Raw genomic sequence first — 21,771 nt, 5'->3', positions numbered from 1 at the left:
TTTTACTGAGAGTCACCTTGTATCCTTGGATGAGTCCATTCTGGGTCTCGAGGGGCGGCGTGTCCCAGGTCACTTCCAAGCTGGAGGGAGACACGGCTGACACTTTGATAGACTGAGGCGCCACCGACGGAGCTGCAGCGGGCGAGAGAGTTTCCAGTTACTGCGTGTGTTCAGCTGCATGCTAAAGAACAGGAAGTAAGAAAAATATGTTCTACCCTTCCAATTAGATTGGGCCTAAGGCAGTACCTTGTTACTCCACTGTACCGCACATAAGCATGAACACTCAGCGGTGTGCACCTGAGGCTGGAGAACAGTCCATATCACCCCATTTCATCATTCCCCTCCAGGCTTTTCTCACTCCCCCTCCCTTATCCTCACCTTTCACTTCCGAGTATGTGATATGTATGGCCTACTAAACTCCACACACACACACTCACACACACACAGTGAATACAAAAGTGCGACTGGTGAGTGAAACTGTTCATAAAGCAATGTGTAAATCTGTTCACCTCTGTCTTGTTTGTGGTTTACGTCAGCCTTATTGTTGTTGCTGTGTGTGTGTGTAGAGAATAAAAAGAGGTGGCTGTATTTGTAATCATGTCTGTCTAATGGATTCATAGTTTGACTTTCCAGTGAAAGTGAAAGAGAGATTGGACCATCACTACAAAACAGTTGACCTTGTGCCACATTTCAGATGTGTACGCATGCACACACACACACCCAGGAGCAAGGCTATAACGCGTGGTCAGGACAAAGTAAATAGAAGAAGAAAATAAATCGTTCTACAGTGGAGAATCATGCCAACTAAAGGTCCACATTGTTTTTCCTAGAGCTTTAATTCCCATTCCACACCAACACAACATAGCTAAAAAGCTTAATTATGAACATCTGTGCTGACTGAAAGTTTAGGAAAAGAAAGTTTATTTTAGGCACCAAATTGTTTCAGTTGAAAAGCAAAAAATACTTAAAAGAACTATTTGTTATGAGACAATTTCAGCACATTGCCTTGTGTTTTTTAACTACTCAGTTTGTTAGTCAGTAAGTTAGGTGACAAATTTGGAAAGTGGGTGATCTTTTTTAATGTAAACCTAAACAAGGTTATGCCGAGGCTCTGAGAGGGGTTCAAGACAATATTTATCACCCAACCACCTAAGGACTTTTGAGAAACCTGAAAATGATCTTTATCGACACAAAACCTTGTGGAGCTTTTTTATTTTCAGCCAAGAGAAAAGTAAAATACTTCTAAAGGAAATAGCAAAGCTTATAGCATCATTTCTGAAAAGACTTGAGGCTACCATTGAAATTAAAAGAGTATTCACCATTTTTAATAAATCTATAGTAAGATGAGCCACAAAACATAAAACATTTGTCAGAATTTTACATCTGCTGCTAAAGACGATGCAATATTTCCATTAAAGGGCGCAAAAGTAGCTACTGAATGAGATTAAAATCAAGGTAATTTTCATCAGAAATACAACTTCACCAATTAGGAATGTGCTCTCATGCTTTTAGAAACAATAATAAAAATAAAATACACCAACATGTTCACATAAACACTGCTTTCAGTAAATGTTATAAACAAAGAGGATTTGACACTGAGATCCAGATCAGCAGTTTTATAAAACTCTCTTTTCACCCACCTGCCTCTCCGACTGACACCTCCACCGGAGCTGAAGGCGGGCTCTCGCCGATGATATTGTAGCTTGTCATTACAATCTGATAGCATTTGAACTTCTTCAGTTCTGCAAACAAACGACAAACCCTGATGTTAAGAACATCTGCTGCGTGGAACAGAAGGGGTTCATATTTGAGCTGATGTTAAATCTCCGAGGTTCACCTCTCAGTTGTGGAGTAAATTACTTACGTGTCAGCTCAAACTCCGTGAGTGAGGCGCTGCTGACTGTCTTGAAGGTGCTTTTGGCTTTAAGACAGACGGAATAAGGATGAGTGCAATGTTTCAAGTTTAACAATAAAGTGCCAAACAAAATGGAGATGGTTGTGTAACTTTTTGCATTTTGGAGCGGGCAGATAATTGTCCACTTGCCTCACAGTGAGTTATGAAGACCAACAGGCTGCTCAGTGTGTGATAACATGTTATTACTGGAATGTTACATTGCAACTTGCATTTTATTTTATTTTCAAATTTCATGACCTCTGATTATATCAGTCAACAAACACAGCAAAGAAACCATGTGTAACGTAAGAACGAGCTGTGAGGATTTTCTTCAGCCCTTTTATCGTCATTTTTCAAGTATACTAAAATGTTTTCTCCTAATTCAAGGCTTTCAGAGAAGCGGCTCAAATTCTACAAACAGCCTTGGCGAACAGCTGATATTTATTATCTAACGAATTTACTATTCTGTGATTGTAGGATGCTGACAGCAGAAACAGGTCTGTTATCTGGATTGTTTGGTCTTAGAAATGGTTTCCTGAGACCTCGCCAGTCCTCTGATCTACAGCCTGTAGCTGCATTAGTCATAGAAATATATAAAAAAAATATGACAAATCACAAAACACAAGTGTGTGTAACAGACTGGTCAAAACCTAACACCAAGAAAACTGTCTTTATTGCCAGATTACTGATACAGATAATTTAGTTTATTTAACAAACGAGCTACACCAAATAAAACTGCCAGTAAGAGTTGTTACATAACTTGACAAAATCTAAGTTTCTTGACTAGAGAAAATTGGGGATGACAGGTCAGAGGTGTACAAAAATCCAAATCGGTGTAGGAAACTGTGACTGCTGCATCTCCTTTAAGGTAGTATTTCACCGGGTTGCGACAGGTGGAAACTAAACGACCATTTAAACCTGACTCAATATCGAACAAAAATACAGCAAATTTTCTGTTGCAGTCTCACTGAATTCAGAGTATTTGTAGAGACTAGAAGTGACCAGAGTGCTGTGCAGCTGCGTTTTGCACGACCAGTTTTTAAAAATCATGGCTCTTTTTTTTTTTTTGTGTGCACGGCTCACAAAGCTGTATTTAAGGTGGCGCACATTATTTCTTTGCCTTCTTAACACCTACTTCAGCCTGCTTTGTACCCACTTTGACAGCTGCCTCCACCATTTTAACTTAATCTAAGGCAGTACACCACACGTGTCAAACTCCGTTCTTCAGGGGGCCGCTCTCCTGCATGTTTTAGATGTGTTCTTGTTTTAAAACAACTGGTTTAAACGAATGACTTGTGAACGTGCTTCTGGAGAACTTAATGATTTGGTGAGGAGGTGATTAAACGTTTGAATCGGGTGTGTTGGAGCAGAAAACCTAAAACTTCCAGGACAGTGGCCTGAAGTTTGACATCCCTGGAGTAGACCTTTGAAATTAAGGTTTCAGTTTTATAAAAATCATTATTAATCATCGGTGTGATTTTTAGACCTGGACGTGTTTTCTGTGCGTGTAGTTCTCCTTATGCAGGTGTCAAAATGCAGCTGTAGCTCTCCTGAGACGGGCTGAAGACTCTTGAGAAGGGTTTGAGATGCTTGTAATGACTCTCTGATTATATAAAAGGAGAATTTGTTGGACAAAATTTTGTTCAAAAGTCTTAGAGCCTTTTCAGCTCAAGCGAGGACCCTGAGAACCTCCAGCAACGTTGCGAGATATTCTGCAGACTCCCTCCTGAATGATGGAGTCCAGTGGGATACTGTCTTTAGCAGCAGCACTACTTACTTGTAACGAGGGCGCTTGTGGTGTTGTTTCCAGAAGCAGAGGTCTGGACTTCTGCTTCGGTGAAAGTAGATATGTTAACCGGGAGTTCCCTATAATACACTCGGTATCCAGTCAAGACCCCGTTGATGCTGTCTTCAGTGGGACGCTAAAAACATTCAAACATACACATACGTTAGTCACGAATTTCTTCCCTAAGCCTGATAATTATGTACAGTGTTAATTTTTTGGGGACGCTGTAAGGTGACAGACAGGACAACGTCAGCCTAATCAGAACTGTATTTTATTAGCGGTCCAATTTAAAGGGTTACTGTATTGGTCTGGTGGTAGCTTGCAAAGGCAGAGTGATGCTTCAGTAGGTTTGGCACTCTAGTAAGGGGTGATGAAATAGCTGGTGACTTTGTGTTTTCATTGCCTCTTTCTGCTTTGACATAAGGCTACAAAGATGAGAGAAGACATTTACAGACAGAAGAGGAAAAGAGGCAAGCTGTGAAGTACTGAGAATGTATCTACTGTCTTCTCCTTTTTTCTCTTTATTTCCTCTGTTGCTGAATTGACTGCTGGGGGCTCCTTTCGACCTATTAGACACCTCCTGCTGGTTTATAATCATTAGAAGTTCTCCCCCACCCAATACTGCTGGTCTTTCTCTCACTCCCTCCATCCTTACAGTCTAGCTTTACTGCTCTCTGACTTTTCCTGTTTTAATAAATAATGATAATTGGGCCAACAGAAACGGATGGTTCAAATTCACACACAGCAGAAGTCTGCAGGGACTCAACTCTCAAAGTGGCTGATTAAACTGGACTTTGACTGTAAGCTTTGTTGTGTAGGTTTTGTTTTTATCAGGGACTGTTTGTGTGATTGAAGCCTGAAAATACCTTCCACTGCACCACCACTGAGGTAGTGGTCGTTGGTTTCACTGATAGTATCACTGGAGGCTCATTAGGCACTGAAAAGGAAACAGAAAAGGAAACGAGGTACAGACGTACTGTCCATCTCCCAACAGCTCTACAATATTGTGCTCTTAAACCCATAAAAATCTCAAGCCTTCTCCGTTCTTTAACCTTGTGCTGAATCAACATCTCAGGTTCTTACCATCCTGCAGAGTTGTAACGGCCTCCGTCTCCTTGCTGAGAACACTGTCCCCGACGTCATTGGTGGAAAACATCCGAAACTTGTAAGATGTGAAGGGCTTCAGCCTACAGAGACAAAAATAAATCTAAATTTACAGAAGGACGCAGAATTTGCTACGAATCATTTAGGGCATGTACTCTGACAAATGTAACTTACATAGACAGTTCAGGCTTTTGAAGTGGGGTTCTGCGGAAAGGTTATGAACAATTAATATCATACCTCTTGTAGATAGCTCTTTGAACAAAATCCCTTTGGACAAATAGAGTTTAATTATGACTGGACCGACAAGCTAACTGCTAGTCCGAGTGGGAAGAAGACCAAAGTGGATCTCTGCCATCTTCAGAGTGGTTCATGCCAACACTATTTTATAAAACCTTTTACATCAACTTCAGTTTCACGTTACACAGTTATTTATAGAGACTTTTATGGTTATTTGTTAGCACAAAGCAGCAGCAGCAGCTAGCTGTAGCACTTGAGATGCAGCTCAAGGCACTTCCAGCAGGAACGTCACTTCTTTTTGCTGGAATAATGGTGCAATTACAATGTAATGATGAAGGGAAAAACGGTTTTGAAACTATTGTTCACATGATGAGCAATAGTTACATCAGAATTGTTTTAATACAGCAGCTTCAGACGGCACAACAATCCAGGCAGGATTAAACTTCATTTCTCCAAACTGAGCTTGTTCAAAGAGCTACAACAAGTAAGACATTAGTTGTTCATAACTTATCAGCAGAACCCCACTTCAAAAGATCCAAACTGTTCCTTTAACATATACAGACATGTATATTCGTTTTAAAACTTAAAAAAGGTGGGAGGCTTGTTACATATTAATGATTATGCATAATTCAGAATACTTTTTTCAGTCTCATTACCCATGGTTTAAATGAAAACCATGGCTCTAAATGGACAATGAAACTAACCATTTTGATTCATTTCGTCTCCAAATAAAACTTAAGCAAAGCAACGACAAATACTGATGTGCAAAGAATTCGTGTTAACGTTCACATACACTTACATTCTTGAAAAGCAAATTAAAATGTTGTCACTTCATAGGCTAAAATAAAAATGAAGCAATTTAGTTGTACTTTTATGTGATGGATTATTAGTTTAATAAAAAAAAAATTAAAACTCAAATCTTTACCACCAACACCACCATTTAATTTCAAAGGTTTAAAAGAAAAAAACTGGTACATTTTGACTGAACCTGGCAATATAAACATACCAGTATGGTAACACAATCAGCAGGGTATAGTTTGTTAAAATCAATAATTGATTTATTTAAGTCTGTGTGTTGACTCTTTGCTGGTAGCTGCATAATCCACCAGAGGCAGAGAGAGAGATGAATTAAAAGCTTTGCAGTTGAAAATGGCACCGCACATCCACTTTGACAGGATTACTCGCACGGGGAGCGACTGTAGTACTTGTGGCACAGAGCGCTGTTAGAGTCAACTCTAGTAAAATGTTATCAGTCTTTAACGTTTAGTTCTCTGAAACTGTGCCTAAAAAAAGAGTGTGTGTGTTTGCGTGAGCACCACGGTGATGCGGCGCGTTAGACGCCCCTGGCCCTTTCACACACAAACTCAGAGATGTTTATTCTGAATTTGGAGGGGGAAAATGTGCCAGAAAATGTCTGTTTGGTAAAAAAAAAAGAAAAAAAAAAGTTGAAAAGTACATTAAAAAAATATAAAGAACTGAACTGATGACTTTAGAGCTTTTCAGCTCCACAGTCTTTTACCCCTGGAGGCTTTTTCATACCAAATAATGTGCATATCCCTCAACACAGTTTTTTCACCACAAAGAATATTAAAGCCCTCACATTTCTTGGAGGAATGAATATCCTCTGTTGCCTTTCATGCCACAGTTTTAAACTAAAATCACCTCATGATGAGAAATGACAGCGATTTGGCTGTTTTGGTAAGTTTTAGAAAATAAAAAAATGCTTAGAGTACATGTTGTAAATGACTCTCAGCGACTACCACCTTAAAATTTATCCCAACGACTGAGTTATAACCTTTAAAGTATTGGACACGGTTAATTAGCTGCGGCAGCCATCTTGAATTTGATTGAATTCAGAAGGTAAACCAATCGCTACTTTCTGAAAGCTTCAACACAATCCATCCAGTGGTTCATGACATATTTTGCTAACAGACAAACAAGGTCATTCCAACAGTTAATGCTAAAGTTTCAAGCAAAGATTAATTACTAGCACTTGTAGAGTATGTTTAGAATGAGTTTAGTCTGCTATTACACCAAATTCTGGCTCAATAACTATAAAACTGACTGAATTAGAGTTGTTTTTGTGTTTTCTAATGTCAGTGGACTGTGGTGGCCATTGTCGAGGTACATCTAATCATTATTTCCTCAAAGCTTTATTAAAATCCGTCCAGTGGTTCTTGAGAAATTTTGCTAACAGACTCCACATAGTTAATAGCAAGATTTTAAACAAAGACCTTGTGTGATCTATTAGCACTCAGACAATGTGTTGAAAATCAGTCTCAGCTACTACCAAACCAAAATGTATCTCAATATCTTTAAAACGGTTTGGGATTCAGCCATTTTGGTGTTTTGTAAGGTTAGTTGGCTGTGGCGGCCACCTTAAATCGGGTTAATCAGTTATAGAGGTACATTCAATGATTACTTTCTGCAAGTTTCAATAAAGTCTACTCACTGGTTCAAGAGATATTCTGGTAGCGCTACAGACAAAAGACCAGGCAAACACACACAGACACGGGTAAAAACATTAACGCCTTCGGTGGAGCGGCGACAACAAGAGGCTGCTTAAACAAAAGAAGCAAAAGATTCCACTGGGAGCATTTATCAATTTAGGTAAAAGTTTCTTTCAAAATAACCTTCTCGCCTTCTTAAACATGTTTTGCTCTTTCAGTGGCCTTAGAAGACCACAGCTGCTCCTGAATAACAATTTTCCCTCACCTTTCCTAACCGTCTCCAGTGTCAAAGGATTTTTATTGCGATATTAAAATGATATCTGCATTTCTCCTCTGTTCAAGGTGAATGATTTAATGAACACAGAATAACAATATATATCAGTCGTTTTGGAAATACTTAACTCAGGAGGCCCTTATTGTCAGACTGATGTATACTCATCCATCGGAAAATCAGCCTTGAGCCTTCACTTCACTTGCACTGAGGCAAAATTGGTTAAAAAATAAAGCAGGTGTTGGAAAAACCCTCTTCCCTGTTTTAACTCTTCCAACCTTCATTAGGACAGGTTAAAACAAGCAGCTCGGTAATAAGGAGCGGTGGGCTCGCACGTCTTCACGCATGGCTGTTCTCTAAAACACCAAGGCGACCACAGAGGACCAGTCAGACATTCAGCAGCAGCTGACAGGAGAGAGGTGTCCTCCTGTATAATTATGAGCTGGGCTCAATAAGGGATGAGAAAATGCCTCGTAGATTTGTGTACAAAGAAGGAATACAACATCAAAGACGCCCAGTTTAAACTAGGTGGGGTACCAACAGCAGTGGGAGGATGTTAAGGACAATGTTTGAAAATGTGTCTGTGCATCATCAGCCTGGGGGCCACGATGTTTTGGTTCCAAAGACATCTCTGTGGAAACAACAATTAGCATGCAGCATAAGAAAGATGTATGAGAGTGAGCACAAGGACATGTAAGCTAATTCATTCCTCCGTCGCTACAACCACAGTGCTCAGTAACCGAATGTGCTTAAAAAAAAAGAAAAAATTAAAGAAATGATGTCAAAACATCAGCAGAAGCTCCACCATAATGGCAGAGAGACGGTCCCCGGGAGGCAGGACGAAACAGACACGCTGAGAGAACACACTTCAACATCTCAAATAGTTCTGTGATAGCTGGTTAAGGAGCACGCGCAGACAGTCACGAGGCACTGGAACACACTCAGAACAATGGTGAAGAGTCATCACAGAGCTGCTACTCAGCCTGTCAGGAAAGCTGGAGTAGCCATCAAGGCTGACCACTGTCACCCGTTGCCTTAATGACTGCATCACAGGGATGGGAGGATGACGTGAGAAAGACGGGGATGTAAAAGGAAGAGACAATAGCGCTGAAGCCCCCTTCAAGAGGCAGAGTAGGGCTGATGCTCGGAGAACAAATGCAGGGCTGATGGCGGCTGAAAGCACCGACTGCTGATGGATGAAGGGAGAAAGGGAAGGAAGTGGCGACAATGAGAGGGATGACAGATGAAAAGGCAAAAACTGTGAAGAAAGAATAGACAGGCAAAATAAATGGACACACTCAAACGTTAAAGCTTGGGAGCAAAGGCAGAAAAAAAATTTATAAGAGGGATTAGGAGAAAGGCAGAGAGCATCATACTTCTCTGACTTGTTTCTTTGTGGATGTTTTCACGCTAGAACTTTTTGTACTCCCGTTGTTTTCGGCACTTTTACACACAGCTTCCCACGATCAAACGTTATTACTGAACAAGCTGGTATATATATTCACGACTGCACTGACAGATGCTTGCGTACCTGTCGACAGCCCAGGAGGTCATGTTGTGTGGGATGTCAGCTGTGTGCGTCTTCCAGGGTCCGCTGGGCAGCTCCTTAAACTGCAGAGTGAAATACCTCAGCGGAGAGGAGCCTGAGCTTCCTGTCACCCAGTAGAGATGGAGTCGGAGAGATTCAACTTCATCCTGAGGGACGGACAACTTCCTGGGTGGCTGCGGACGCTCTGTGGATGTGACGAGGAGATTGAAGAAGGGAAAATAAAGGGATGAGAGTGCAGGGAGGGAGGGAGACCAGGAAAAAGGGACATGATGAGGAAGCAAGTGCAAAAACATCAAATCATCTCGTTGATATTCAGACATATCGCTTTTTAGTACAATTGTACTGTTATGATATAGTAAAACATACTGTACAATTGAACAGAATTAGCTGAGTCAATATGTTAAAACAGTTATGGACGTACTGTAGTTATGTTAAAACAAGAAATAAGATATTCACCAAAATTTAAACTTTAAAACCCAAAAGTTTAGTAGCCAAAACACAGGCCTACATCTAACAGTTCGCTTAAATATCATTTTGAGTAATAGGTGACCAACCACGTATAATATTTGGAATAAAAGGACTTTTATCTACTTTGTTGGTATATTTTTCCTTCAAAAATGTTGTTTTTGTTAAGCTCATCTGCATATAAAGAAAAATAATCTGAAAACAAGCAATGTGACAAAGTAATTTGTGGTTTTGGATATACAAATCGAAATAGAGAGACTTCTGCACTTTCCATCAGACTCCGTGTTCTGTGACTGATGTCACGGCTGATAAGGTACTAACTCTTGATAACTATCTGACAGATCATCACTTCAAAAATGACCCGACTATCCATTTAAGAAGACAGCAATCCACTCTGGCCTCGACCCCAATCAGCCTAGCTGTTAGTTTGTCAATCCAGTCAAAATAAAACTGTTTTTTTTTTATTCCAAACTGAGATTGTTCAAAGAGCTTTCTACAGGTAAGACATAAAATGTTCACAACCTTTCCACCCTGCCTCAAAAAATATGAACTATCCCTTTAAACTCACTGATGCTGTTTTTTTTTTCCTCTCTAACTTCGCATCTTCAGACTGTACTCGAGAGTGTAGCCCATTAGGGCAAATTTCCTACAAACAGCTCCTAACACTGGCCCTGTGAATCTCCCATTTAGGTCACAAATGCATCAGTGTGTGTTGCAGAGCGCTGAAGCTTCAGCAGACCAGGACATTTAATTAATTCAGCATCAACAAAACAATTTCTCAACATCTCGCCAATGTGTGGATTTCTTTGTGTCTTCACTATTCAATTACAGGATGAAAGATGGCTCTGGGAGTCAGTATCTTTATACAACTGTGTACACAGGAGCTCCGTGATAAGTAGACCTCAGCAGACACATGTACACACACACACACACACAGCCAGCCAAAGGCATAACTGTCTAATTTCAGGGGCATCAGGTTATCGATTAAGTCGAGAAATAAAAGCATTATTGATTGTCTCTGAAGTTTAATTAATCTGCATTTATTTTCTCAAATGTGCACGGCCACACACAAACACACACACACACCCTGGCACACAGGCTTGGCCTCCTTCACTCATCCTATTCACAACTAATTTGAGTCAAATCGGTTTGTTTCCTTCTACTCAGACATTATTCGCCATTTCCTTTAAAATCAGACCCTCTTTTGTTTGTCTGATGTCGTCTGCGTCTCCCTGCCTGTCCTGCTTTTGTTCTGATCCACATTTAAGATCATCTTCTGATAATTACCTCCTAATTGTGGGAACAAGCGAGGCTCTTTCAACATGTAGACTTTATGTGCTACAGAAAGGGAGGGTTATAGAAGTAAGTAGTGCAGGGGTATTACTATTAAGGAAAGAAAAGACAAAGGGTCTAAATTTAGTTAAATATCCTGTTTTGCCCATAACCTTATTGAACCTTATCTTTGGGCCTAATTATTTCTGTAGAAATATCTGTTTTCCTTTAATTTAATGCTTGCAGCTTCACACGTCCACATGCACACTCAAAGAGAGTGTTTTTAAAAGGGATTAAGCTGGGCTCTTCAGGATCATCAGACAGAAATCTCTATTAGGCTTTTCTGTCTATCTCAAAGCAAGAACAAGCCATTATTTTACTGAAGTGGAACAGAAAACCACCGGATCCTGTTATCACGAAATCCTGATAATGATGCTGTGGATATTAGAATATCTGATTCAATTAAAATCTACAACAGAAGACGATACCTCCAAACACAACATTATGGTTTTGGGTTTCCACAAAAATTCATTTAAAAGGTTTTATTTTGATCCCTTTGTAGCATTTCCATTACACTTTACTTGATTAAATTGGTGCTCCTAAGCCGACAGGAAAAAAAAAAAATGCAGAGATCGGGGATAAATTGTATCAAAGTCTGCGAGCAGACAGATATTCATGCTCTAGCTTGAGGACTTTCCAGAACCACTGTGACCTAATTCTTAAATTAACATTTCACTTTGAGAATAGCTCACTTTAACTCAGATGTGGTCCATCTTTAACACCATCTATCACATAAACCTTCTCCTCTCCAAGGGGTTTTACCAGTGGATGTTATAAATCTGCACACAAACTTGTAGAAAGTTTGAATGTTATAATAAATTACAGGAAACATTATAACATAAAGTAAATGCTTATATTTTGATGCTGCTTTATAACACATCTGATGTTTTTTTTATGGCGTCAAAGTGTAAAAAAAACAAAACATGACTTATGTAAAGTCACACTAAAGAAGTGACGGAAAGGTTGAGTGATGAAATTTATTACTGCATGCATCAATACAGTGTCTGTGCTTGTTGGATCAGCAGTATTGACATTTATGTCTCACCTCATTTGCTTCTCTTAATCCAGAAAAAACAACAAAGCCAGTTTTAAATGAACCCTTGAAGTTTAAAATTACAGCAGTAACACGATTGTTTCATTCATTCATTAAACTCTTGAAGTGTATCTCAAGTGTTCAGTTTCACTTAGTTTACTGTCGTTGCTTTAGGTGCGTTTGTGGAAAAAAGGAGAAACATGTTTCAGGTGTGATAATCTCTGCCGTTGTATCACATCTTAGAAAACAAACGATGGAAACACCTTAGGGCAATCTGTGTAAAACCAGCGGGTATGGAAGGCTATATTTTATGTATGTCTATCTTCAAACAATACAAAAGCACTTACAAATGAGTGCACGAAACAGCAAGAAAGAGGAGCACAACGGTTCAGATAAGATGATTTAAAGCACCGCAATGTCTGACTCACGGAAGGAGAAAAACTCGACTTTTCATTTGTTCCATACGGAAAGAGAAACGACTGCTCAGTTTAACGTTTTCTGAACAAAAAAACTGCTCTTTCTCCGTCTGTCAGTGGTCATGTTTTTGTTGGAGGGTAAATGTCCCGTGTTTCACGTTTTGAAAGAGAAAGCAGCAGGAGAATTGCAGTCAGTGATAAACATCATATATCTCACCACAGGACCAGGTTGTCATACTCTGACTTTTAAAAGTCTTCTTATTGTTGCTGTTTAGACTTTGCAAAGAGACCACTGGCTGTTATGATTAGATGAAATGTTACAGGGAATTAACAGCATGCTTTTTGCCCTAAAAACATAATAATTGCCAGAATGGCAGAGTAATGACAGAACTGTTGATCAGTTGTAATTACTCTGGTTTACAAAAAAGGACTGATGGTTTTACGAGTGTGATAGCAGGATTGTTGTTTCACCTTTAGAAGAAAGAACTTGTGTCTCATTTAAATTCTCACCAAGGAACTGTACAATGTCCATCTGTCCACTACAGATCATTGTGGAAACAGAAAAACTAACCGGAGTGGTGAAAATTGTTGGTGAGAGAGGCAAATAAATCCATTTCAAGCAAAAAAAAAAAAGCAATTAATTTGGACTTGTTCAAAACCCTGCAGGTTTTGTTTTGAATTCCCAACTCTCGCTCTAACTCTCCAGGAGGGCTAGTCCCTGCTGCGTTTATTATCCACATTTATGGCAAAGTCCACTGGAGTCTATAAATGTCATTTCATCTTGTTCTGTACTTTTACATCCCTCCCTCCACACACACACACATAAAAAGGTCACTCTTTCCATCTTCTGATAATTTTCAGTGCCCAGTAACGATGGATTATGCACGTCGTCCACAAACTACTTGTTGTTGAGGCACTAATAACGCGCCTGAAGATACTGCGCGCCTTTCTACATCTGACCTCCATCTTTGTGAGGACTTCACATAAACCATGACGCACAGCACGTAGGTTTACGCGACGCTGCAGAGACTGTAACATTTTAACGTAACTCTTCTTGAACGTGTAAGACATTTTACATGGATGCATTTATGTCCGATTCATGTGTATTGAACAGTTACCATGAGAAGAACAAAGAAGACAGGTTCTTTTATAACAAAACTTTTAAATGCATGTATTTAAATAAATCCTGGGTAAAACAATATCATAAATCAAGCTGCATTTTCTTCTCATTTAATTATGTAACTAAGTGTGAACAGAAGTACAGACTGGAACTTTGGTGTGAGTAAAACCTACACAAGATATCTGAACAGTGAGACAGCAGGAGATTCACTGATCATTGTACTAAGTCTACATGTTTTTTCATCTTTTTTCATGATATTTTCTTTTAGCTATGAACAAATATTGCATCCAACATAAAGAAAAGAAACATTTATGTTAATGTTGTTTAGCTGTCATGCTTCAGTATAAAAAACCATCGTTGTTTATCACATTATTTCTAAATATCAGGAGATAAACCCCTTCCTACCTTCCCTTCAGGCCCACGCACAAACACACACACACTCACAGACATGCACACACACGGAGATACAAACATGAGATCTTCACCGCTTACTAAAAGTTTTTTTTCCCAACCAGCCGAAACTACAAGCAACACCATCAGCGCACCATCAACCACATACTGTTTGCTGCAAACGCAGCAAAAGACACGTCCCTGTGGGTTTTTCTCACAGCAGATAGTTTGACTCGGTGTAGAAAAAAAAAAGCGCAGGCACAACTAATAGCATTCATTAGGGTCCTGTTTCAGTTCTGTGCCCTGGACTTGGCTCATACAGACAGCACATCTAGGCTTCAGCTATCCTAAGAAAAAAGTATGTTCAGATGAAGATCAGCAGCAGTAGATTGGTTGAAAAGTTCATTTTATTGCTGTATCCAGCATGAAGGTGGGTCATGCTGGATACAGCAGTATGTGTGGGAGACTTTTAGAAGGTATTAGTCCTTAATGCTTCATAAGGACTCAACTCTTACATTTGGCCTTCACAAAAAAATAGTTTGATCTGCTTTCATGGAGATAGAGCTCAGTTTCTGACACTGATATTCTTGCTAACACCTGTTGCTGATCTGATAATTTAGAGCACTTAGCACAAGAGCCGAAGTTCAAAATGAGGACACTTTTTCAGTGAATCACTGAATGTCTGAGTGGTCAGATCAAGTTTTTTGTATCTATTTTTTTTCTGTCATCTGCTTTAGGTGTAAGTGTGTGTTCTTTACCTCTGCGTTCAGTGGTAACCACCAGGGCTTCCTGAGGTTCGCCCCAGCCTACGGCGGTGCGAGCGGTGAGGCGGAACCTGTAGGTCTGCTCGGAGGAGAGTCCGGTGACGGAAAACTGGCGAGCGTTGGAGCCCACTTCCACTGTGGTCCATCGCTGAGGGTCCCTGCTGTCAAGACGGTAGGATATTTGGTAGCCTGGCAAGGAATAGGAGAAAAGACAGAAGGCAAAAGAGAGATGATGGGAATGTGTGAGAAATTCCTACATTTAAACTCCGGCTCCCCACAAGGATGTGTCCTGAGCCCCCTCCTGTTCGCTCTACTTGCATATGATTGCTCTGCCAGTTCTCTGGGAAATCATATTGTGAAGTTTGTAGTTGACACTACTGTTGTTGGATTGATTTTCTAACAATGATTAGTCTATGTATGGGAGGAGGTAAAGGAGCTGATTGGTGTAAGAAAACAGCTAAATACTTGGGCCTACACATGTCCAATGACCTCAGACTATTTTACGAGGAGGCTGAAGCATGCCGGCCTCAGTGCTGCTTCACCGGTGTGTGGTGGAGGGTGTCCTGACATTTTCCATCACAGGATGGTAAGGAAACTGCTCTGAGGCTGAAAAGAAGGCACTGCAAAGTGTGATTAGACCAGCCCAAAAGATGACCAACAACAGCCTCCCTTCACTATAGGATGTTTACACCAGTAGTGCAAAAAACATTATGAACCCCACCCATCTAGCTTATGAACTCTTCACGACCTTCCCTAAGGCAGAAAAGTGTGCAGCCTCGAAGCCCAGACAACAAGGCTGAGGAATATCTTCTTACCCGAGGCTGTGAGGCTCATGAACTCAGTCCCTAAGCTGTACTCTTGACTTTGTTTTTTGGACCTTTATGTTATTTATTTGGGTTTTTTTAGACTGGTCCAAGGAGCACATTTCATTCTCCAATGTCTCAGACATGGTGAATGCGAATAAATCTGACTCTATGTGTACTGTGTCCTCAAACTACACTTCCAGTCTGAGAAGATTTGACACGCGTGGCCTCTATCCTAAATAAAGTCACAGTTTGATGGTGAACTCCAAGGCTCCCGCGATTTCACACGCTCACATTTTCTTTCACTGACATTCTATAAACATACAACCTCTCCTCTGTAACCTTGGCAGTGACCCATGGTGAACATGGCTTGTGTCTGTTTCTCAGTCTCATGTGCAGTAGGCCATGTAATAACACTAACATCTTTCAACACATACGCAAAGCACTGATCCCCATCCGAGCTTTGCACAGGCCACTGACCACTCACAAAGACTTATATTACATGCATTGTATTGTAGACCGAATACACACACTCGCATACACACACTGTGTGTCTACAAACAGGCAGAGACACACAACTAAGATGATGTGATTAGGTCACACTGAGATGGTTGGGATAATACTCTGCTCAGAGGCACTTAATCTGGTTGTGTGAGCGATAATCTCATCAGATAGTCTGATTGTATGTTAATGTGAATTTTGTGTGTGGAACAATATAGGATAACAGCTAGATCACAAATGGCATCTAAACAACTGGGTCGAGGCATTGTTTTGTGCAAAATGTTATTAGGATTCTGCTGCTGTGAGGTACATGAGGCTAAATCTGTATTACACAAAGTGACTGGCTCATGTTAATAAAAGACCTCTTTTTTACTCAACAAGATGCATCATATATGGAGCTTCATGCTGCTCCCAACCATAACGCTGCACTGCGCTGTACATATTTATATTTTTGTTCATTTTGGTCCTTAATAGATTCTACTTTCATTGTGTAAGTTAATGTAAAGCTATAACTCTGTACAATAAAGTGACGTGCAACAATAATGGTTTCATCATTTGGCTAACCTGATGACCTTTCAAACATTGTTTAGGCTTTTCACTATTCATTCAGTCATGCCTGTACACCTGATGGAGCGAGCCACAGTGTGCTGCATTTTTACCATTCACGTGAGATTTGACAGGACATCCAAGGAGATATTACACAAACATCTTTATTTCTCACCAGAGCTATATCTCACCAAGCTATATCTCTTTAATTACCTCCGCCAAGGAGGTTATGTTTTCTGTAGCGCTGGTTTGCACTCTCTTCTGCTGAAAATCAAAGTTTTTCAACATAATAATTTGTTAACTTGGGTTAGGGAGAAGGGTCACGCCTCAACCACAGGTTTAATCACCTGGCAAGCCTCTATAAAGACTTCAGAGAAAATACTCCAGAGAGCTATAGAGAGCAGGTCCAATCCTGATCCATTTCCACACTGTCCGATTCAGTTAGATTAATCTCCATTCAGTGCAATCCAATACTCCATACATTTCTCATTGCTTTCATTCTTCATCCCATACCTCATCTCTACGAGCATCCACTTATCCATCTAGGGGTTCCTGAGCTGCTCAGCATGTTTCCCCACCAAGACAGCACCTCTGCACTGAGTCTCCTGCTTCCAAACCACCAATCATGAGACTCAACCTCCAGATCGACTCAGACTCTTAACTTTCTTAACTCTGAATAAACCTGTAAGCTCACTCTGTTGTTGTGTGGTCCCTGTTAGTGAAGTCTCGATTTAGTAAACACAGTCGTACTTGTGAGGGTTTAAGTGCACTGCTGTACTACAGGTGTTATCGGTTCAAAAAAAGACATGATCTTTTAATTCACTTGAGGATGCAGCTGTCGCCGGTGTTTATTAGATGTTAAGCTGTGGCAACACACACAACTCCGTAAGCCTCTGCAGAGTTACAGTTTTTGAATGTTGTTTTGACATGAATATCTATTTTAAGTTTTTGAACCCCGCTGCAGCGCTTTAAACAAACCACAGTCAGTGGGAGCAGTGGAAAATATTGATATGGAATCAGACAGAGGTGCTGCAGCTAATTTGCATGGGTAAAAGCAAAGAGGGGGAGAGTAAAAATAGCGCTGTCATTTATATATTTATTTATTGGCGAGCTCTTGGATTCCGGCGAACAGCTGATCAAAGACTAAACTAATTCGCAGCTGGCGTGTGTGTTAATGTGACTGCAGCAGTTCAGACTAGAGCCATGCTGGAAGAGATACGTATAGATTATTATGTATAATGTAGTCAGATTGCTGCTGCAGAATATTACAGAAAAGCACCATGGGGGCAATTTAGGCATCCCACAGACATCTTCAGCTGCTGTCTGATTAATAGAGAGAAGAGAGTGTCTGAAAGGGGTCTATCAGAAACACAACCTTGTTTCCATATGGTATGGAAAACCGTAAAATGTTAACTCTAAACACAATACAATAGGTTGCAGGTTTTTAAAAAAATGCAGACTGAATCGTTTTAAAGATTGTAGATCAATGTAACAATCATGTCTGAATCAATATTCTTCTAAATGTTTGTTTCTCAGCAGACAAAGGAATCTTCACTTCCTCCTATAACGACTGAATTTTTGTTGTGAAATGGGATGTACTAGGATTCAGAAACCGGCAAATAATCAATTATACTTAAGTTGTTTTCTTTATTGTGGTTAAAACACCAGGACTTACAAGTCTTAAGTCTTGATGTGCTAAAAGAAATACTTAACTTTCTAATTTCCTTGTGCCTTATATGTTTCAATTTGTAAATCAGGTAAAGAAAATGGATGGATGTAAAGAATCACTACATACTTGAATCCTGATTATAATCAGCATGGAAAACAGTGAACCTGGGCATGGAAAGGGGTTCTGAGGAGACATGGATGCTTCTGATTGTGCACCTTCTGTGTTACCGTTTCTCCTCTGTCCAACTTCTGCATCATACCTCCACTGAGAACTCAAGGAGAAATGAGCAAGCTTAAGCACCAAGGAAACCAATGCACTACAGGCATTCATATCTGCATAGACACACACCATGAACTCAAAAAGGACACAGCAGGACTGCGTGTTTGTGTTTGTGGGTGCGATTAGGAGTGAGGGATTTGCCCTCCTACTCATCCCTCTGTCACAGAGAGGTGTCGCGCTAAATGTCCTCCCACCAATAGAATACAATCACACATCAGTCAAACTGTCCAGCTCAAGTCCCTCCCCTACTGAGAGGACAAATACCACTCATTTTCAATGTGTGCGCACACACACACACTCTACTTTCTGCCTGTACTTACCCTTCTGTTCTCTGTGATAGCAGCTCATGTTGTTCTCACCTGTTCAGTCTCAGCCGCACTGGACCGCTGTGTTTGGCAGTTTCAGAAACCCTATGATGATAATTAATCTCCTCATGGTCTACGTGTGTATGCATTTGGGAAAGTGTCTTCATCAGTGAAACGCTCCTTTTCCTATGTACTGGTTTCATAACTCATTACAGCGTACTCAAATAAATTTTAGCACTGTACCCTTGTTTGAAAGCCCGGGACAGAATCATTTCTTTTCCATGTCACTGGCTTTGACTTTCCTCCTTTCTTTAAATGATCTCAGCAAAATGTGAGCGTAGGTTAGAAAATGCTAAATTGCTCATTCTGTAAGCCGAGACTTGTCCCTTACCAATTTTTCTGCTCGATCACAAATGTTCACGTTTGTTTTCATACCTAAAATGATGCCATTGGGGAATATAGGTGGCTGCCAGACCACTCTAACTGATGTCAGCCGAACCTCTGGAAACACCATCCGGACTGGGGGGCCCGGTACTGGGAAGAAAAACAGACAAAGAAGTTGACAGCCCAATTAAGGCATATCAATTTACAGGGTTTATATATCAAAAAGCTGTTTAAATGAACATCTTTACTTCTCTAATGAGAATAGCAGCATCTGGCTCTTATGTTCTACCATAATCACTGAAAATTTGTGTGACTATGTCTGCCACTGACACACATATACTGTCCTACACATTTGGGAAGGAATCCTAAACGAGACAAAATAGTAATTTTCTTTTAACGTCACACCGACTTGTCTCTGTTGCTGATAAAAGTACATGTTCCACCTCAACAAATACATGTCAGCTTGAGCGTAAGTTCATTTCTGAGTGTTCAGTATATGTGTATGTGTGTCACAAACAGGATGGAGGTTCATTATACAGCGCCAGAAATTGACTTTGCCTTTCTTGTTTTATCCTGAAATGAGAAAAACTTTTCAAACGTGACACTGCTTGATAGAGGATGATTGTTGGTGTGTGGGAGTGTGCGAATGCACGTGAGTCTTCCTGTGTGTGTGTGTGTCTGTCATGCGTGGTTGTTTTATATGATTCCCATGAACAACACCAAGGTTGCTGCATTCTGAAAAGTCCAGAACGATTACTGTGTCTCTGCATCTGATGCTACACATAAAAAAAAATACAATTCTATGTAAGTCTGTGAGAACAGAGGTGTAAAAAACAGAACAACAAGAGGCAAATATATTGAAAAGAGGTCAGTAATTCCTACCGTCTTCTTTGGTTCGGAGCAGAATGGGGTTGCTGGGTGGGCCGTCACCAAGCTGTGTGTACGCCAGAACTTGCAACACGTACATCGTGTATTTTTGGAGACCATTGAGGAGCAGCGACAGATTTCCCTCTCCTTCTGCTACCTTAACTTTAGGGGGACTTTCCGAGTCTTTCTGACTGTACAACACCTGTGCACAATGACAAATAAAGCAAAACAAAAACATGTTGATCATTTGACATTACCAACACTGGACACCTTACAGTTAATATTTATTTATTCATTAACTAATTGCATTAAAGCAACTATATACAGTAGGAAAAAAATGTACAAATGAAATGAAAGGCAGCAGAAAGAAGAAAAAAAGTCTTAAAAACAAGCAAGCACGGTTATCAACTTTATTGATAAAAATTTGAACTACAGTTTCAACAAACTTTACGATAACAGAATAAGACAGATAAAGCTAGAATTTAAAATCTAAAATAAATGTAATAATCATTGACATACTTAATTATCATAGAAACAATGCTTATAAGTGAGGCATATACAGGTTTTCAGTGATGCAGTAAAGCTGGCCTGAAGGTTTATCTGTGATGCACAGTGGTACATAAACTCCCATCTGTGCCACTCGACGCAGATGAAGGATTTTTAGGTAGAAAATCAACGCAAATGAATTTGCTTGCAGCCCTCTAAAAGTTAACCAAATTAGACATTAGGAAACGATGCAACCCAACGGTTTTATACTGACTGACTGAAAGTTAGGTCAACCTCTTGAGCAGCAGCTGTCTAAACATTGGGACTCTGATGTGCTAGCACTGAGCACTCATTATTATTTTTACCAGTTTTATTCCACCACAAAGCAGCTCATTTCCCACATTGACTTTTTTTACTGCAGTGCAAAACTAAAAAATTTAAAAAATAAAATTAAACCCCAGCACCAACACAAGCAAGCAACATGTTGCAACAGGTGGACAAGAGTTTGCAAGAAAATTTAAGCACCAGCTGAGCGGGGAGAGCAGCACTCAGGTCCTTTTCAGTAATCAGGTTCATACGAAATACATATCAATACTGGCAGGAACATGACCACTACACGCTTCAAAATAATAATAAACCTAACAAGACTTTAAACAAGTACTAGTTACATAAAAATAATAAGAGTTTCAAATCAAAGTTAGCATCCAAATATTGTAAGTGTTAAGTTTTTGCATGCAATGGCAGCAGCATCAGTGTCAATCTGACTCATAATGCTCATATTTATTGTAATCTGTGAGACAATTTGACACGGAGATGCTGTTCTGACAGTTACAAAGGACAGGGACACAGTAAAATAGGCTTTATATCGGGTTCCAACTTCCATAAACTGCACAAAATAACAAGCGTTAGCAAACTCTGACTGAGGCAGTCTGATGCTGAAATTAAAATTACACCAACACCCACATAAAAAAACAAATAAACAAACAAACAAAAAAAAATCAGAACACCGTGTGCCTTCACTGGCAAGAACAGCCCCCGACGAAAAATGTGTCAAGAACTGCTCTTCCTTGTTCTTCCTCTCTGATTTATTTTTTTATGCTCCTGAACTTGAACAAGAGCA

At 40.0% G+C, this 21,771-nt stretch overlaps 1 protein-coding gene across 3 annotated transcripts in view; it reads right to left on the bottom strand.

The window, feature by feature from the left end:
• The window catches only part of LOC108230528 (protein sidekick-1), a 260,584-nt gene that overhangs the window by 12,272 nt on the left and 226,541 nt on the right, over positions 1-21,771 (bottom strand). For all 3 annotated transcript variants that reach the window (XM_037974788.1, XM_017406846.2, XM_017406872.2), the window contains 10 exons: positions 20,181-20,367; positions 19,350-19,448; positions 14,806-15,000; positions 9,274-9,475; positions 4,764-4,867; positions 4,547-4,617; positions 3,672-3,816; positions 1,865-1,921; positions 1,641-1,742; positions 17-132 (listed from right to left, as the gene is read on the bottom strand). In XM_037974788.1, coding sequence (XP_037830716.1) covers positions 17-132; positions 1,641-1,742; positions 1,865-1,921; positions 3,672-3,816; positions 4,547-4,617; positions 4,764-4,867; positions 9,274-9,475; positions 14,806-15,000; positions 19,350-19,448; positions 20,181-20,367 — 1,278 coding nt within the window. The remainder of the gene's footprint in view (positions 1-16; positions 133-1,640; positions 1,743-1,864; positions 1,922-3,671; positions 3,817-4,546; positions 4,618-4,763; positions 4,868-9,273; positions 9,476-14,805; positions 15,001-19,349; positions 19,449-20,180; positions 20,368-21,771) is intronic.

This window comes from Kryptolebias marmoratus, linkage group LG3 (genome assembly GCF_001649575.2).
Source record: "Kryptolebias marmoratus isolate JLee-2015 linkage group LG3, ASM164957v2, whole genome shotgun sequence".
Lineage (NCBI taxonomy): Eukaryota > Metazoa > Chordata > Actinopteri > Cyprinodontiformes > Rivulidae > Kryptolebias > Kryptolebias marmoratus.
The sequence above is the reverse complement of the archived record's forward strand: the minus strand, read 5'-3'. Positions and strand labels throughout refer to the sequence as shown.